Here is a 20026-nt window from a genome sequence, read left to right on the forward strand (position 1 = left end):
GTCCGTCTTTCACGGCTTCTCTTTAAAAAGAAAGAATGACTTCTAATGATGATAGGAGCACATAGGGTCCACATTAATATTGTGCGTTTAGACTTAACCTTTCTACAATGGAATTGAGCGATGGTGCACAATGCCGTGTAAACACAACACGCGTGTTATTTTCAAATGTAAATGCTGAATAATTAATTCAGTGCATCAGCCACTCTATAAAAGTGGGACCTTAATTAGTACACCCACTTATATATAAAAACTAAGGCTTACATAGTTTTGAGTTCATAGCAAAGCAAATCCAAAATCACTAGCAAATTAATAAAAACATAAGCAGTGAGTGAGAAAGAGAGGATGATGATGAAGAAGGTGAGTACTGCCTCTGGTGTTGCTGTGTGTGCAATAGTGGTGATGACACTGCTTGTGATGGAGGTGATTCCCATAACAGAGGCAGTGACATGCAGCCCTGTGGAGTTGAGCCCATGCTTAGGGGCAATCACTTCATCTTCACCACCATCAAGCACATGTTGTCAGAAGGTGAGGGAACAAAGGCCATGCCTTTGTGGTTACCTCAAAAACCCAAGCCTGAGGCAATATGTGAACTCCCCTGGTGCCAGAAGGGTCGCTAGTTCTTGTGGGGTTCCCTTCCCTACTTGTTAATTTCACTTCTTATGTTATATATTATTTATATTGGAATAATATTTCTCATATCGTATGCGATAAATTTTATCTCCTACACATACATAAAAGTGTGAGGAACCATGTGAAGAGAAGAAAGAAAGAAAAATATGAATCACACACATTTTTATGTATATATATATAGGAAATAAAATTACCTCCATTATAATTATGTTATAGCTAGGAATAATGATTATCAATACCTAATAAGAAAATGATGTTGTTCAAGAGTGGCATTAGCTTGAACAAGTTTGAATGAGATGTTGAAGAAATAAAATGAGTAAATTAATTAGCAGTTTATGAGTTCTTGCATTTAAATTGAGCTTCATGATTTTATCTTTGCAAACAATTGCGTGAGTCGTACCTACGTGATGTATGAGTCAACAATTCATTGGTTCGTCAAGCCATACAATTCTTCTAGGTGGTGTTTGGTTTACGGCTTTCCAAAATTTACCTATGCAAACGAAGTAAGGTTTTCAGAAAGCATGTTTGGTTCAGCAGATTAACACAAAATTCCCATCCATCCATTTGCATTGCTTTTTCAACTTTGTCTTGGAAAGATAGGTTTCTGGACTGTTTAGAAAGACTTTTTGTAGGTGGTTTTTTTTTTTTGAAAACCCAGGTAAACCACTGTTTACAATCAGCCAACACACACGTTTCTTCTATGTCCGTTGGGAAATGATTAGGGGTAAAGGGTAGCAAGGCTGATTCAGTCTTTTTTAAAATCAAGGTTATTTTAGTAAAAGTATATTTTTTCTCATCTATATTTTATCAAAAGTCAAACAAAGACTTTACAAAAGTTACCTAATTTTCCTGGTAAAATTTTTTCTTACCAAACTACTTTTTTTACGTTTTCTTATCAAACTCATTTCCCAACCATTTCCCTAATAATCTCATTTCCCTATTATTCATACAAATTTCTCTTCAACCAAACATCCCATAGTGTTCAATATATTCAAAATTTCAAAGCATTGAATGCGGCATTGATAATGATAACGAGGAGGAGGATGTGGAGGGGAGAAAAAATTCTTTTAAATTTTATTAATACCAATTAATTTTTATTTAACAATATTAATGAATAATTTAAATGAAAAATGAAAAATTCTAGTTTTATAGTATTCTAGTACTGTAAATTCATTTTTTTAATTTCTTAACCGATTCATTGATTATTTAATTAATTCCGTTAAAATCCAACAGAATCACAAAGGACGATAACAGTTGATATGATAAACTTTTTTTTATACAAAATTGGGATAGGTTGATAAATTACTATTTCGCATTTATTTTTTGGTTTGGTTCGGGAGGGGTGGCTCTGCTCATTCATGTTGTAACCCGTAATATAATTATGTCCTTTATATTTCAGCAATAAATATTGGAAAATATAATGTTGCAAGATGTATGATACATCATGTTATAGAGACAAAATTTATGGAAAGAGAGATGGATAGTGGATTGTAAATACTGTGTTGTGTTCGATTCCTAATGTTTTCAAAAAAAGTATTTGTGGAAGGGATTTTTTTTTTATAACATGGGGAAACAAACCCCATAAATATTATTGGTTTAACAAGACAAAAAACATTTGCTTTCATATTAATATTATGAAACAAATGTTTCATATTTATTTGTATCATGGAGTGATGTAGCAATTAGGATTTTATTACTATCTCCTTTATCTTAGTTGTTTGTTATTGGACTAGTTTGTTTTTATTTTAGTTGTTTAAAATTTTTCATTAGGAGTTATCTTGTGAGTGTTATTAGTTTTAAATTCAAATTAGGATTTCTTTATATTTGTTTAACTTGTAATTCTATAAATTGTTAGCTCATTGAGCACATAAAACAAAAGAAGAAAATAATTCACATGTCCCTCCTAAAGTCTTAATATTTCACTCCAAAATCCTCTCTATCTCTAATTTATCTTTCTCTCTAATTTTGTTTATAACATTGGTGAATAATTCAAGTCTCTCCCTAATGTCTCAATATCCTTCCCAATCCTCTCTCCCCAATCTTTCTATCGCCAATTTCTCTTTATCTTTTAATTTTATTTCCTTCAAGTGACTTTATAATTATATCCCATGTTGGTATATAACTTAACATGTTTCAATTGCATAAATATTTATATATAATATTTTGTAAGATTTATACTTTTAATTTTTTTCATAATATGAGTGTAGTATTTTATTTAAAAATACAAAAATACAATATACAAAAGTAACGTTTCTCAATGAAAATTGAGAGATGTTACAAGATCAATTTGTTTACTTATCTTATATATAAAGACATCTAAGTTCTTTCCAAGAGTATTTAGCTTTGTGGCATTTTTAATATTATTATACTTGAGACATGGTAGTGTTGCATGGAAAGATACTTGAGATTTTTTATCTGTGTAATGATTATATTAGAATTATATTGTAATTAGGGTTTCCTTGCTTTTGTATTAGGTCTGATTATATTAGGTTTGGGCTTAGCCCATTAGTTTGTCTATATATTGTACATCTCTCATCAGATTAATACACAGATTAATACATGCAGATTATTTCAATGTTCCTCTCTTTTCTTGTTATTTAACATGGTATCAAAGCCTAAGGAACTTTGAAATTTTTTTTTCCGATGAACCAACTGTTCATCGTCTTTTAAATTTTTTTCGGAACTGTCTCGCTGTCAGTTTCCGGTACGCTTTGAAGAATCAAAGTGATGATAGGTCTGAATACCTAATTCTTCTTGAGTTGGGCGCTAGTTGGCTCCGTTCTGTTCTGTTGTGCAATCCGACGCTAGTTTGCGCCATTCCGGCGCCAACTAGCGCCAATTTCCTGGCATTTGTACTGCGAAACATCCGACCGAAGTTGCATGAAAAATGTAGAAGGATCCTTGGACCATAGAGGAAGACATGATGTTGATCAGATGTCACCAAGAAGTTGGAAATAAATGGGCAGAGATTGCAAGGTAGGACTGAGAACAACGTCAAGAATCATTGGAACACCACCAAGCGCCGCCAGAATACAAAGAAAGGGAAAAACAAAGCAATCACATATGAAGGATCATTGCTTCTTTATTCATGCATCAAAAGTGTCACTGGAGAACAACTTAACAAATCCACAAGCAACATGAACATGAACATGTTAAGTAATGGTTGTAATAATCTAGCTCGTATGTTTCCATATGGATCCTCAAATGGTGGTTTCAGCTCACAAGGTTGGGCAACTAATCAGGTGTATAATCAGAACCATGCTTTCACTGGAAATGGTGGATACGTGCCAATGCAGGTAAATGTTGATGGATTCGCAACTGATTAGAACTACGTGACAAAATTTGCCCATATAATGTCTTATACAGCTAACTACGTGACAAATATGCAATGGCTCGTGTCTCCTGTTTTGATGCTCCACGTTCAGGGGGTGTTTGTTTCAAGTTTTTGAAGAGGATTACCGGTAATCCTTCTTTGGTAAATGTAATTACTACGTTTGATAGAAGGAATAAATTATGATTCCCGGATATCCAAGGATTACCGGTAATTTGATTTATAAAGAAAAGTCACTATTCAAATTACCAAAAATAATATGGTAATTTGGAATACCAATCAGAATACCAAGTAAAGGGAAAACACAACAATAAATTTTGAGACAAAAATACCCCAATACACATAAAAATCTAGACCCAATCTATCAATTACAAAAGTAAAAATAGTTTGGGGTTATTTTTGTAAAATAATCTCATATTCTAAGTCATATTTCGTTCTAAACCAAATATGGAATCAGTAATTTTTACCCAATATTTCCGGTAATATTTTGGCGAACCAAACACCTCTTTCGTAAGATTCCAAGTAAACTCAATTTCTACTGTATTCTCATTAATCATGATTCCCGGTCACCAAAAAATTTCTCTTGTACCAAACACACCCTTAGTCTTAACCATCCATTTACTACTCCAAGTTGTGTTGGGATGAGAATTCAAGTGAGTACTAAAACTCTATATTGAATATAAATGTACTACGATAGGACTATATAAGTGAGGATTTCAAATTGCAATGGAGTTGTTAGAATGAGAGTGCAGGAGAAAGTTCAATGGGGACAATGCAAGCCATAGCCAAAATCTTAGGTCTACAATTTTGGCTTCAAAATTTGTTACAAACACTCAAAAAATGGCCGTTAAAAAGGCTTATGTAACGTGATGGTCAGCCTATTGACCATGGTCATTAAAATCAGAAAAAAGGATAAAAAATTATAAAACACAAAATTTTAAGGTAAATTTTTTTTGTAAAAACATAAAAGCATTTAAAATTTTAATGAAATTGTTTTGATTAAAAAGAATCATAAAATCGTAAAAGTGCGGATATAAATTAAAATTTTAACTACCATGCTACTGACTGATGTTGGATGAAATGAACTGATGTTGGAGGAAATGAATTCGGAGAGGGTTCGCAATGTTTCAACTTTGGTACTCTAATTGATCTGGAGAGGCTTCACATGGTCATGGAGAAGTACTGGTAAAAGTTAAAATATTAAATATGTATTAATTTTTTTGGGTGGGAAGAAGGACATGAAAACCAATGCAAAACAAACTGTCACGCACACGTAAATAAACCACATTATTATTTTACAAAAAATAAATAAATAAATAAATTCATATAATATATTATTAATTAACCACTTAATTATAGTTTAATTACAATTTAAATACCAGAAAAGGAAGATATGCTTACCACTTAGCTAGCGAACATTGGAAGGCGCTAGTCTTAAGTGTGATTTAATTTGGTTGGTGGATTACTTCTCGTTTGCCGTGTTATCTCCGTTGGATCTTTATTTAGAAATAATGACTGCTGAGTTCTAAGTTCTAACAATAGGAGCAATGGGTTCTATAATTTCTTCCTAATGAAATTTTTTTCTACTTTGGATACATTTTTCATTGTGTTCATACCAAAATGACCAATTACTAAAATGGTAAAAGAAAATGAAAAAGTTGCGAGTTAACCTTCAAGGATATATAAAGGGTTTGGGTCACTTCAATTTGCGTCTAATAAGCAGTTTTTCCAACTTCGTACCAACAAATATTCATTTCACAACTCTATATATGTTAGTTTATAATCATTTCAAGAATTGTCGGTTCTTCAACACGAAACAATCACTTCTAAATCTATTAATTAAAAGGAAGGTATGAGAAAAAGTGTTTGGGAGATGTACTATTGGTGTACATAAATGTCTTCCGTGAGGGTGAAGTATGTTGATATAGGGGGTGTTCATAGTGGCAATGGTAGAGACCAAGCACTAGTGGAGCTTCCCATGGTGCATAAAGGGGGGGTGTGTGGAAGTGGCTAAGGTGGCTCTCCATGGTCACAGCCGTAGAGGCTGAGTGGAGAAGAAGAAGCCCCTCCCCTCAATGTGAGAGGGGGTATTTAGAGCTGGACCTGGTCCACCTAGCCAGCCTAGCCTTTTCAGGCTAGGCATGCTGAACCCCTGCCTTTGTGCAGGGGCAGCTGGTGTGCATGGGGAAGAGGGGGAACCCTAAGTTGCCTTCTAGAAGAGGGCTCTTTAGGCTGGGCCTAACGGTTGGGCCCAAGTGAGTGAGCTATCCAGAACAGAAGCCCCCCAGCTTGGTAGCGTTGCGAAGCAAGGGTGCCAAGATGTATGGCAGCTTAAGCCGGTTGTTCGTAGTGTATAGTGTTCTAAGTAGGATATAATGTAACAGATCGATAATACGTCGGCCTTCATGAGTTGTTTATTTGTTGTCGTCGAGTATGAATTGTCTGATTGGCGATGCTTGAGTACTTCAAGAGAATATTCTATTATGGCTTGCAATTGTGCTGAACTTTGTTGTCATCGAAGATGCGTCTTGTTATTGAGGAAGGTCTCCCGATGTTGTTGAAGTAGTAATAATTTAATTGTAAGCGTAAGCTGGCGAGCTCATATTGAATCAAATAGCCTGAAGATGTTGACAACTGGAATAAGAATGTCTTGATGATCTAATAAAATAAAGTCGACAGGATTGTAGATCCGAACTTCGTGAGATAAATAAAGTAGTAGATGAGATCTTCTGGAGAGGATGATGTGTTCCAAAATAGAGAGTGATGATTCTCATGATAAATAAATATACTCCATTCTTCAGAAATTTCCCTTCTTCAGCAATAAAACTCGTTGATGATATGATGTATGATAAATAACGCCCTTGTGAAATCAAGCAGCCTTGAGACTTTAGCAGCTGAAATAAAGATGTCTTGACCGTATGATAATAATAAAATAATATTGTAGATGAAAGCTTCATAGAGGATAATTTTTCCAAGAGAGAGATATGATGAAGATCCTGATGATAAATATATGTGCTCCTTTTTTCAGAAATAAATCTCGCTGGTGACAAATAATGTTGTAGGTAAAAGCTTCTGGAGAGTATAATGCATTCCAAAAGAGAAAGGTAATGAAGATCCTGACGATAAATATATACGCTCCATTCTTCAGGAATAAATATCGCTGGTGACAATAATGTAATAGATGAAAGTCTCTGGAGATAATGTGTTCCAAGAGAGAAAGAGACTGAGAGTCTTCATAGATGATAAATATGTATGCTCCCTTCTTCAGAAATAAAACTTGCTAGCGATATGAGTGTATAATAAATAATGCCTAGTGACTTGGGTCTTTGATATCTAGTTTCTCCAATTTAAATCCTGCAACAACTAGTATAGTTGTGTATAAATGACGATAAAAATGTGCCTAGATGGGACGTTGGCCAGGCGCCGGCCATCTAGGACTTTTGTCGAGGGGTAGCACATCTCGGACTTTATTAACTGAGGGTGAGAACCATCCCGGCCTTCATAGTGTATCGGGAGTGAGAACCATCCCGGCCTTTCATAGTGTACCGGGGGTGAGAACCGTTCCGGCCTTCATAGTATACCAGAGGTGAGAACCGTCCCGGCCTTCATAGTGTACCGGGGGTGAGAACCGTCCCGACCTTCTTAATTACCGGGGGTGAGAATCGTCCCGCCCTTCATATATAATTACTGGAGGTAAGAACCATCCCAGCCTTCATAAATAATTAACGGAGGTGAGAACCATCCCGAACTTCACTTATATAGCAGCTTGGTGTGACTCCTACAAAGTATTAGTATATTAAGCAATGTACTTAATATAAAAATAAATAAACCAATGCGATAAGAAACTTCGCATATGTAAATTTGCTAACTTACTGTCAAGTTACGTAACTTTTGATAAGAATCTTCAGACATGTAAATTTGATGACTTCCTGTCAAGCAATGTACTTGATGTATAAGTTTTGGAAACTTACGTATTTAATATATATATATTGATGAGAATCTTCGTCCATGGTGATGATGGATTTTTGGTCTGTCCATTTGCTTTGCGCGGACTTCAAGGCGAGAAAGTAACACCAGCTCACTATACATTTGCTGGCTCTTTGACCGATGGAGGTTTTTGTGATGTTAATTTATGAATTTGGTATTTGGTGGAAGGTATTTATGAATTGGGGTCATTTAGTGACGCGAGGGGAACCCAGCGTCACTGAGTGCCGCTACCATCCCCTCGCGTCACTCTCACTTTTTTTATTTTTTTTTTACTTTTTTCTATTGAGTGCCGCCCCCTCTCCCCTGGGGCACTCACAGAATTGTGCCAAGTGGCACAATCTGGTTACTCCTATTACCGTAAAACTTCAGAAAGCCATAACTTTTGACTTGGGTATCCAAATCAGATGATTTTTGTTTTGATTTCACATAACTTTCCGAGATCTACGCAATGACATCTCATTTTACATATTTTATCTCTCACAAACATAATTCAAATCTGTAAAAAAGTGTAATTAGTGTTGCACATTTGAACTATATTAATGGAAGATAAAATATGTCAAATGAAATGTCATTGCGTAGATCTCGAAAAGTTATGTGAAATCAAAAAAAAATCATCTGATTTGGATACCCGAGTCAAAAGTTATGGTCTTCCGAAGTTTTACGGTAATAGGAATAACCAGATTGTGCCACTTGGCACAATTCTATGAGTGCCCCAGGGGAGGGGGGGCGGCACTCAATAGAAAAAAGTAAAAAAAAAAATAAAAAAAGTGAGAGTGACGGGAGGGGATGATAGCGGCACTCAGTGACGCTGGGTCCCCCTCACGTCACTAAATGACCCCGTTCGTAAATACCTCAATACTAAATTGATAAATTAAAGAAATTAAAACCCCTAATGGGTGAAAGAGCCTACATTTGCTTATCAATTTCTTTCTTTAGCTTGGTTGCGTGGGCTCCACTAGCATTTCACCTAATTTTTCCTTCAGCTTTGTATTGACATATACACTGTGGAATTGCTTTCCTATGCGCGGCTTCCGATATTTTTGTTCACGTGAATCACCTCTAAACTTCAAACTATGCTTTAAATTCCTTGGCGGGTCCGGCGTTGCAGACTTTGATTGTAGCTTGTTAAATTTGCTTATAATTCCTCAAATGAAAAGGAAAATTTAAAATAGAAGAAGAAAATTCAAACTTGACATATGCTTCCAGTATAGTGTGAGGGCAGAAAATTGCAAACGGACTTCGTGTCCGTTGATTATTAGGCAGCTCATATGAAATTTATAATCAAATGAGAAGATATAGAATGAACAAAAAGAATCATATATATGGCAAGATGTTATTGTTGAAAGTAAAACCTGACCAAGTGAGTGTCATTGAACACTTGGCATGCAAGTGTTGGTTGAATAACTTTTAATTTGTTGAGGAATGTTGATCATCCAGTTGGGCGGGATGAATTAATGATCTCCCGGTTGGTCTTTGTAATTTGCAACTTGACCCTTGAGTGAGTACGCTGCACATGTGAACTGTGCCTTTTGCTTATTTCTTTGAAGTCGCCCACATAGGTCCATGTAGCTTTTTTCTTAGTCAGCTTTTAAGTCTACACTTTAAGCATTCAAGCTCTGATGAAGTGAGGGGCCCGCCACTAATATTGTCTCGTAGCTTTTTTTTTTTTTTTTGGATTACATCCGGATATCCCCACAGCCGATAGCCATGAGACTAATCCCTCGCCTCGGGTCAGCACACAAAGCGGTAAAGAGCTGGCCACAAAATGTTTTCCATTCACAAGAGTTGAGGTTCGAACCATGAGGGTGAAGTATGTTAATATAGGGGGTGTCTATAGTGGCAATGGTAGAGACCAAGCACTAGTGGAGCTTCCCATGGTGCATAAAGGGGGGGGTGTGGAAGTGGCTAAGGTGGCTCTCCATGGTCACAGCCGTAGAGGCTGAGTGGAGAAGAAGAAGCCCCTCCCCTCAATGTGAGAGGGGGTATTTAGAGCTGGACCTGGTCCACCTAGCCAGCCTAGCCTTTTCAGGCTAGGCATGCTGAACCCTTGCCTTTGTGCAGGGGCAGTTGGTGTGCATGGGGAAGAGGGGGAACCCTAAGTTGCCTTCTAAAAGAGGGCTCTTTAGGCTTGGCCTAACGGTTGGGCCCAAGTGAGTGGGCTATCCAGAACAGGAGATATAATATAAAAATTATTGATAGATCTTTACGTAATAGTTTGAGTTTTTAGATGAGATGATTATTTGTTATGGTATTAGAGTTTCTCTGATCACAGGATTGTTGGGAAATTCGTTCCCTCAAACTCCAATGTCAAGCGGGTCCAGGGGAAGCCCGTGGCGGGGGCCACCACCAATGAGCTAAGGCTACACCAACCGTAGCAAGTGGATCCGACACCATGTCTCAACCCAAAACCTTAAGGCATTGGGTTCATGGGTCCTTTCACTTATATACTCTTCACTTAGCTCATTACCAACCAATGTGGGACTCATCACACTTGAATATCTCAACAATCTCCCCCTCAAGTGTGAAACCCACCATTGGCATGCTCCCCCTCAACCGAGTACCCGAAGCGTAAAGTACTCGACCCGCCTCCTAGCCAATCACTAGGCTAGCTCGAGCCCAATCCGGCTCTGATACCACTGTTGGGAAAACTCGGTTCCCTCAAGCTCGGCTCAGGGGCCTTTGTGCGGAAGTCAATCAACAAGATCCTGATCTCGGATCTCGGCAATACCTCAGCCTGAACTTCACCAGGTCAGGCAGCGCAGCGGAAAAATCAAAACGAAAACAGGAGAGAGAAGAAGAACACAACCAGATTTAACGTGGGAAAACCTTCTTGAATGAAGAAGTAAAAACTCACGGGACCTAGTCCAAATCAAAAATCCACTATGAAAATAATAGTTACAAATAATCAAATACACCAATGTGGTGGTTAACTCAACCTCTCCAACAATGGTGATAATCAAACTACCCTAGAGATGTTTCACTCAATCTCTCTCTAGAGATCTCTCAAATGCAAAGCATAAAGCTTTACTCAAACAATCAAATAATTTTCCTTTCAAATTTGTTCTCTCAAATCTGACATTTCAAATCTAACCTAGCCTCCACCCACAACAATGAGTATATATAGAGGAGGTGGAAATTAGGGTTAGGGTTTTTAGGAAACCCCTCAAATGGGCTTGGGCTTAGCATTGAAGGAGGAAGCCCAACAAATCTCCCCCTCCGACTTCAATGCGTCGGCTTCAGTATCAACCCGGCTCCTTCACAGCAGTCTTCAAATTTTCTTGTTGGAACCGGCTTCGTCATCATGTCGGACCAATTTTGGTCAGTGTGCACCTTGACGAGTTCGAGCTCACCACCTTCCACCATATCCCGGATCCAGTGATACCTCACATCAATATGCTTAGTGCGGGAGTGATAGGTTGAATTCTTCGCAAGATGGATAGCGCTTTGATTGTCACAACCCAGCTCGTACTTGTCTTGATCATGGCCGAGTTCCATGAGGAACTTCTTCATCCACAGCATCTCTTTGCTTGCCTCAGTAGCGGCAATGTACTCAGCCTCAGTTGTAGATAGTGCAACACATTTCTGAAGTCTTGATTGCCAAGAGACAGCTCCTCCGGCAAATCTCATCAAATATCCTGTAGTCGACTTCCTCGAGTCGGCGTCTCCCCCTAAATCAGAATCCGAGTAGCCTTGCAACTCGGCTTTGCCTTCTCCAAATCGGAGACATAAGTCGGTCGTACCTCGAAGGTACTTGAAGATCCACTTCACTGCTTCCCAGTGCTCTTTGCCGGGGTTTGACAAATACCGGCTTACCATTCCAACAGCATACGCCAAGTCGGGTCTAGTGCAAACCATTGCATACATCAAGCTTCCGACGGCGGATTGGTAAGGGACCTTCATCATCTCATCTTTGTCATCATCAGATCTCGGACATTGCTTTTGGTTCAGCTTTATGTGTCCGGCTAGGGGGGTGCTCAATGTTTTGGCTTTGTCCATGCTGAATCTCTTCAGAATCTTCTCAATATATTTCTCTTGACTCAGCCATAGTAGCTTCTTCTGTCTATCTCGGATAATCTTTATTCCGAGAATCTGCTTTGCAGGGTCGAGGTCCTTCATTGCGAAGGACGAGCTCAACGCCTTTTTCAGGGCGTCTATCCTCGATTTATCTTTCCCTACAATAAGCATGTCGTCAACATATAACAACAAAATCAAAAAAATCTCCTGCCTCATACCTCTTCACAAATACGCAGTGGTCGGCTTCAGTCTTCTCAAACTTATGATCAGTCATGAATGATTCAAACTTCTTGTACCACTGCCGAGGTGCTTGCTTCAAGTCATAGAGGCTCTTCCTCAACCGACATACCAAGTCTTCTTGGTCTGGAGCTTGGAATCCTTCTGGTTGCTCCATATATATTTCTTCTTCTAAGTCACCGTGAAGAAATGTCGTCTTCACGTCCATTTGTTCTACCTCGAGGTCCATTGAAGCTGCCATGGCTAACACGATTCGGACCGAGGTCATTTTCACCACAGGAGAAAAAATCTCCTCAAAATCAACTCCTTTCTTCTGATTGCAGCCTTTCACTACAATCCGGGCTTTGTATCTCGGCTTTTGCCCGTTCTCTTCATTCTTAATCTTGTAAACCCATTTATTTTTCAAAACTCTTCTTCCTTTTGGCAACTCGGTCAGCTCATAAGTCTGATTCTCGTGCAGAGACTTCATCTCGTCCTGCATTGCCTTTTTCCATTCTTCTTTCTCTGAGCTCGTTACAGCCTCATCATAACACTGAGGCTCACCGTCTTCAGCAACAACGGTGTACTCATCAGATGGGTACCTTGTAGAGGGTCTTCTTTCTCGAGTTGGATATCTCGGCTGTTCTTCAGCTTGAGAACCCGGTTCATCATTTTCATCCCGGATCTCATCATCAACTCGAACCTCAGTGTCTTGGTCATCTTCAGCTTGTTGCTGATCATCAATTTCTTCGTTTTCTTGATTTTCTCCCCCTGCTTCAGCTCGGACAGGAGGGATGGGTTCTTCACGTCTGACAGTAACCCGGACTTTGGGCTTCGAGATATCATGAATGTTCTCATGCTCATGAAAGATCACATCTCGACTTCTCATAATCTTCTTATTGATTGGATCCCAAAGTCGGAACCCGAACTCACATCTCGGCGAACCAAGATAAATGCATTCTTTAGTCTTTGCATCAAGTTTGGCCCTTTCATCTTTAGTGATATGCACGAAAGCTCGGCATCCAAACACTTTCAGTTGATTGTAGGCCGCTTTCCGACCTGTCCAGACTTCTTCTGGAATTTCTCCTTCAAGTGGCCGTGATGGTGAGAGGTTGATCAAGTCAACAGCAGTTTTAACGACTTCTCCCCAGAATGATTTTGGTAACCCGGCATTGGATATCATGCTTCATACCTTCTCTTCAATTGTTCTGTTCATCCTCTCAGCCAGTCCATTTAACTGTGGAGTCTTGGGGGCCGTCTTCTCCAGTCGGATCCCGGCCGCTCTGCAATATGCATCAAATGGGCCGCAATACTCACCACCATTGTCAGATCGGACCACCTTCAATTTCTTGCCAGTCTCCCTTTCAACCATCGCATGGAATTCTTTAAAGGATTGGAGTACCTGGTCTTTAGTCTTCAACAAATATACCCACACTTTGCGGGAATGATCATCAATAAATGAAACAAAGTACTGAGCTCCTCCAAGAGATTTCTCCGACATGGAGCAAACATCAGTATGGACGAGGTCAAGAATATTCCTTCGTCTTCTTGGTTGATCCGGTCTCACAAAGGAAACCCGGTGCTGCTTTCCAGCTAGGCAATGTGTGCAACTCTCCAACGCTTGGCCTTTCAACCCGGTCAGTAATCCTTTCTTGTTCAGGATCTGGAGCCCTTTCTCGCTCATGTGGCCGAGGCGCTTGTGCCATAGCTCCAAGCTAGGTTCATCTCGGACAGAATTGACTTCTCCGCCATTGATCTTTCCTTGCATCACGTACAAGGAGCCTTCCTTCTTACCTCGGGCCATGACCAAGTTTCCCTTGGCCAGCTTCCATCTAATACTACCGAAGTAGTTCACTAACCCGGCATCATCAAGTTTGCCTACCGAGATTAGGTTCAAACGCATGTCAGGAACATGCCTTACATCTTTCAACACAAGTCGGCATCCGACATCTGTGGTCAGAGTTACATCACTGACACCAACAATCTTGCTGGTCACTTGATTTCCCATCTGCACGACTCCAAAATCACCACCTCGATAAGAGGAGAAAAAACCTTTGTGTGGAGTAACGTGGAATGAGGCACCAGAGTCAACAATCCAGGTGCAGTCATCATATGCAACATTCAAATAATTATCCTCATCAAGGAGGAATATATCGGCATCAGGGTTGGCAGCCACCGCAGTGGTGCTCTTGTCTTCCCTCTTCTTGGGAACAATCTGATCCGGCTTCACAGAGTCGTTCTTCTCATCATTCTGCAGGGTCCAGCAGTCTGGCTTCTTATGGCCTGTCTTTCCACAGTAAAAGCACTTCAACTCATATTTCGGCTTTGACCGACCTCTGCACTTGTCTCGTCTGTCACGACCTCTACCTCGGCTTTTGCTTCTACCGCGGGAGTCGGATTTCCCTTTGTTCTCAGCAACGTTGGCCTCAGACGTACTCGAAATACCTCGTTCTCTTCTCCTGGATTCTTCGCCCAGGAGGCTGTCTGTCACGACATCCATCTTCAATTTTCCATATGGAGTCGAGTTATTCAGGGTCACCACCAGAGTATCCCAGCTTTCTGGCAGCGAGCTCAACAGCAGCAATGCTTGCAATTCTTCATCAATTTTCATATCAGCCTTTGACAACTGATTCACAATACCTTTGAAGGTGTTCAGGTGTTCAATCATGCTCATGCCGTCCTTGTATTCAAGCTTAACAAGTCGGCGAACCAGGTGTTCTTTGTTCCTGGGAGTTTTCTTCTGAATCATGGACTCTAATTTCGTTCACAACTCATACGCGTTCGTGAATTCGGACACGTGCTCAAAGAGGCTTTTATCAATATATTTCCTGATCGTGGCTACCGCCTTCCGACTCAGGATCTCCCACTCCTTATCTGTTTTGCCTGCCGGTCTCTCATCAAGGATAATGGGCTCATGCAGATCTTTGCAGTAGAGATGATCTTCCATCATTGGTCTCCAATAAGTGAAGTTGTCTGCGGTCAACTTAAACATATCTCCATCATGAGTTATGCCACTGGTCTCCATCTCGTCTCCCTCAGAACCCGTCGAACTCGGGCTCTGATACCACTGTTGGGAAATTCGTTCCCTCAAACTCCAATGTCAAGCGGGTCTAAGGGAAGCCCGTGGCGGGGGCCACCACCAATGAGCTAAGGCTACACCAACCGTAGCAAGTGGATCCGACACCATGTCTCAACCCAAAACCTTAAGGCATTGGGTTTATGGGTCATTTCTACTTATATACTCTTCACTTAGCTCATTACCAACCAATATGGGACTCATCACACTTGAATATCTCAACAAGGATTACCCTCCTAACTATCTCTCACTTTCTAGTGGATTAAGTCAGCACAAAAAAAATAAAATAAAAAAATCTGCATAATATTTATGTTTTCAAAGAGCTTTTATGTGTGAGAGAGTGCGTTAAAGAGATATAATATAAAATTATTGAAGATCCATCATTGGATAACTTGAGTTGTTGGGTTGAGATGCGTGTTTATCATGGTATGAGAGTTTTCGTTAGTCGTTGCCTCTCACTTTCTAATAATTTAAGCCGGCATGGGTAAAACTAAAAAAATGTGCCTATACACAATATTCACGTTTCATCTCAAAAAGGACTTTTGTTTATCAGAAAGTTTTCCCAACTCCACAAATTCAGGTAAATTCCAAGCAATGTCATTGTAACATTTTCGTCCGTCTTTCACGGCTTCTCTTTAAAAAGAAAGAATGACATCTAATGATGATAGGAGCACACAGGGTCCACAATATTGTGCGTTTAGACTTAACCTTTCTACAATGGAATTGAGCGATGGTGCACAATGCCGTGTAAACACAACACGCGTGTTATTGTCAAATGTAAATGCTGAACAAATAATTCAGTGCATCAGCCACTCTGTAAAAGTGGGACCTTAATTTGTACACCCCCTTATATATAAAAACTAAGGCTTACATAGTTTTGAGTTCATAGCAAAGCAAATCCAAAATCACTAGCAAATTAATAAATAAAAACATAAGCAGTGAGTGAGAAAGAGAGGATGAAGAAGAAGAAGGTGAGGACTGCCTCTGGTGTTGCTGTGTGTGCAATAGTGGTGATGACACTGCTTGTGATGGAGGTGATTCCGATAACAGAGGCAGTGACATGCAGCCCTGTGGAGTTGAGCCCATGCTTAGGGGCAATCACTTCATCTTCACCACCATCAAGCACATGTTGTCAGAAAGTGAGGGAACAAAGGCCATGCCTTTGTGGTTACCTCAAAAACCCAAGCCTGAGGCAATATGTGAAATCCCCTGGTGCCATAAGGGTCGGTAGTTCTTGTGGGATTCCCTTCCCTACTTGTTAATTTCACTTCTTATGTTATATATTATTTATATTGGAATAATATTTCTCATATCGTATGAGATAAATTTTATCTCCTATACATACATAAAAGTGTGTGAAATCATGTGAAGAGAAGAAAGAAAGAAAAATATGAATCACACACATTTTTATGTATATATCTATAGGAAATAACATTACCTCCATTATAATTATGTTATAGCTAGGAATAATGATTATCAATACCTAATAAGAAAATGATGTTGTTCAAGAGTGGCATTAGCTTGAACAAGTTTGAATGAGATGTTGAAGAAATAAAATGAGTAAATTAATTAGCAGTTTATGAGTTCTTGCATTTAAATTGAGCTTCATGATTTTATCTTTGCAAACAATTGCGTGAGTCGTACGTACGTGATGAATGAGTCAACAATTCATTGGTTCGTCAAGCCATACAATTCTTCTAGGTGGTGTTTGGTTTACGACTTTTCAAAATTTTCCTATGCAAATGAAGTAAGGTTTCCAGAAAGTTAATGTTTGGTTCAGCAGATTAACACAAAATCACCGTCTATCCATTTGCATTGCTTTTTCAACTTTGTCTTGGAAAGATAAGTTTCTGCACTGTTTAGAAAGACTTTTTGTAAGTTATTTTTTTTGTAAACCGAGGTAAACCACTGTTTACAATCAGCCAACACACATGTTTCTTCTATGTCCGTTGGGAAATGATTAGGGGTAAAGGATAGCAAGGCTGATTCAGCCTTTTTTTAAAGTCAAGGTTATTTTAGTAAAAGTATATTTTTTCTTATCTATATTTTATCAAAAGCCAAACATAGACTTTACAAAAGTTACCTAATTTTCCCGATAAAATTTTTTCTTACCAAATTACTTTTTTTACATTTTCTTATCAAACTCACTTCCCAACCATTTCCCTAATAATCTCATTTTCCTATTATTCATACAAATTTCTCTTCAACCAAACATCCCATAGCGTTCAATATATTCAAAATTTCAAAGCATTGAGTGCGGCGTTGATAATGATAACGAGGAGGAGGATGTGTGGGGGAGAAAAAATTCTTTTAAATTTTATTAATACCAATTAATTTTTATTTAAAAATATTAATGAATAATTTAAATGAAAAATGAAAAATTCTAGTTTTATAGTTTTCTAGTACTGTAAATTCATTTTTTTTAATTTCTTAACCGATTCATTGATTATTTAATTAATTCCGTTGAAATCCAACAGAATCACAAAGGACGATAACAGTTGATATGATAAACTTTTTTTATACAAAATTGGGATAGGTTGATAAATTACTATTTCGCATTTATTTTTTGGTTTGGTTCGGGAGGGGTGGCTCTGCTCATTTATGTTGTAACGCGGAATATAATTATGTCCTTTATATTTCAGCAATAAATATTGGGAAATATAATGTTGCAAGATGTATGATACATATAGAGACAAAATTTGTGGAAAGAGAGATGGACAGTGGATTGTAAATAATTGTTGTGTTCGATTCCTAATATATTAAAAAAAAAAAAGTATTTGTGGAAGGGATTTTTTTTTATTTTTTTATTTTACAACATGGGGAAAACAAACCCCATAAATATTATTGGTCTAACAAGACAAAAAAAAAACATTTGCTTTCATATTAATATTATGAAACAAATGTTTCATATTTATTTGTATCATGGAGTGATGTAGCAATTAGGATTTTATTACTATCCCCTTTATCTTGTTTGTCATTGGACTAGTTTATTTTTATTTTAGTTGTTTAAATTTTTTCATTAGGAGTTATCTTGTGAGTGTTATTAGTTTTAAATTCAAATTAGATTTCCTTATATTTGTTTAACTTGTAATTCTATAAATTGTTAGCTCATTGAGCACATAAAACAAAAGAAGACAATAATTCACATGTCCCTCCTAAAGTCTTAATATTTCACTCCAAAATCCTCTCTATCTCTAATTTCTCTTTCTCTCTAATTTTGTTTATAACATTGGTGAATAATTCAAGTCTCTCCCTAATGTCTCAATATCCTTCCCAATCCTCTCTCCCCGATCTTTCTATCGCCAATTTCTCTTTATCTTTTAATTTTATTTCCTTCAAGTGACTTTATAATTATATCCCATGTTGGTATATAACTTAACATGTTTCAATTGCATAAGTATTTATATATCATATTTTGTAAGATTTATACTTTTAATTTTTTTTCATAATATGAGTGTAGTATTTTATTTAAAAATACAAAAATACAATATACAAAAGTAACGTTTCTCAATGAAAATTGAGAGATGTTACAAGATCAATTTGTTTACTTATCTTATATATAAAGACATCTAAGTTCTTTCCAAGAGTATTTAGCTTTGTGTCATTTTTAATATTATTATAGAGACATGGTAGTGCTGCGTGGAAAGATACTTGAGATTTTTTATCTGTGTAATGATTATATTAGAATTATATTGTAATTAGGGTTTCCTTATTTCATTCGGCTTTTGTATTAGGTTTGATTATATTAGGTTTGGGCTTAGCCCATTAGTTTGTCTATATATTGTACATCTCTCATCAGATTAATACACACAAATTATTTCAATGTTCCTCTCTTTTCTTGTTATTTAACATGGTATCAGAGCCTAAGGAACTTTGAAATTATTTTTTTTCCGGTGAACCCACTGTTCATCGTCTTTTAAATTTTTTCCGGAACTATCTCGCTGTCAGTTTCCGGTACGCTTCTCTTCCGCATTCACATTCAGGCTGCTGTCTTCGTCAACCACCTCCGTCCGGTGGAGTTTTACGGCGGTCACAACCGCACCGGCCACACCTCCATCAGACTCCTCACGCGCCCACACGCGCGCGTGCAAGCTCCGGTCATCTCCTCCACAAGGCGGCGCGTGGAGCCTCCTTTCACATTCGGGTGATGCACTTTCACATTCGGGATGGAGACAAGCTATGATTGATGAAATGAGTGCTCTTCATCATAATGGCACATGGGATCTGGTGCCTCTTCCTTCTGGAAAATCTGTGGTTGGTTGCCGATGGATTTATGCTGTTAAGGTTGGACATGATGGTCAAGTGGATCATCTTAAAGCTCGCTTGGTGGCGAAGGGTTTCACTCAAGTATTTGGCTTGAATTTTATTGATACTTTTTCTCCTGTGGCGAAGATGTCCACTGTTCGCCTTTTTATTGTCATGGCTGCTATTCGCCATTGGCCTCTCTACCAACTGGATATCAAGAATGCTTTTCTTAATGGTGCTCTTGAGGAAGAAATTTATATGGAGCAACCTCCTGGATTTGTTGCTCAGGGGGAGTCAGGTCTTGTTTGTTGTCTTCGTAAGTCTCTCTATAGCCTCAAACAATCTCCAAGAACTTGGTTTGGTAAATTTAGCAGTGTTGTTCAACAATTTGGCATGACTCGGAGTGCAGCTGATCATTCTTTCTTTTATCATCATTCTGCTTCTGGATCTATTTATCTGGTGGTATATGTGGATGAAATTATCATCACAAGCAGTGATCGGCATGGGATCACTCAATCGAAACAACA

The 20026-nt window shown here is 38.3% G+C and overlaps 2 protein-coding genes across 2 annotated transcripts; both read left to right on the plus strand.

Annotated features, from left to right (window-relative positions):
- The first annotated feature begins 261 nt into the window (after window positions 1-261).
- LOC133284373 (non-specific lipid-transfer protein 2-like) lies at window positions 262-720 on the plus strand. Its single transcript, XM_061481373.1, has one exon. It carries the CDS (start codon window positions 343-345, stop codon window positions 646-648), a length of 306 nt encoding a protein of 101 aa, XP_061337357.1. The 5' UTR covers window positions 262-342; the 3' UTR covers window positions 649-720.
- A 15490-nt stretch (window positions 721-16210) lies between these two features.
- LOC133284395 (non-specific lipid-transfer protein 2-like) lies at window positions 16211-16516 on the plus strand. The gene has a single exon (XM_061481395.1). It carries the CDS (start codon window positions 16211-16213, stop codon window positions 16514-16516), a length of 306 nt encoding a protein of 101 aa, XP_061337379.1.
- The last annotated feature ends 3510 nt before the right edge of the window (window positions 16517-20026 follow it).

This window comes from Gastrolobium bilobum, unplaced genomic scaffold (genome assembly GCF_033153095.1).
Source record: "Gastrolobium bilobum isolate Gb01-03AN ecotype WA unplaced genomic scaffold, APGP_CSIRO_Gbil_v1 utg19213, whole genome shotgun sequence".
In the NCBI taxonomy this organism is placed as follows: Eukaryota; Viridiplantae; Streptophyta; class Magnoliopsida; order Fabales; family Fabaceae; genus Gastrolobium; species Gastrolobium bilobum.

What these genes read in the sequence shown, in the direction of transcription:
- LOC133284373 (XM_061481373.1), top strand. Translation starts at nt 343, where the DNA reads ATGATGATGAAGAAGGTGAGTACTGCCTCTGGTGTTGCTGTGTGTGCA.
- LOC133284395 (XM_061481395.1), top strand. Translation starts at nt 16,211, where the DNA reads ATGAAGAAGAAGAAGGTGAGGACTGCCTCTGGTGTTGCTGTGTGTGCA.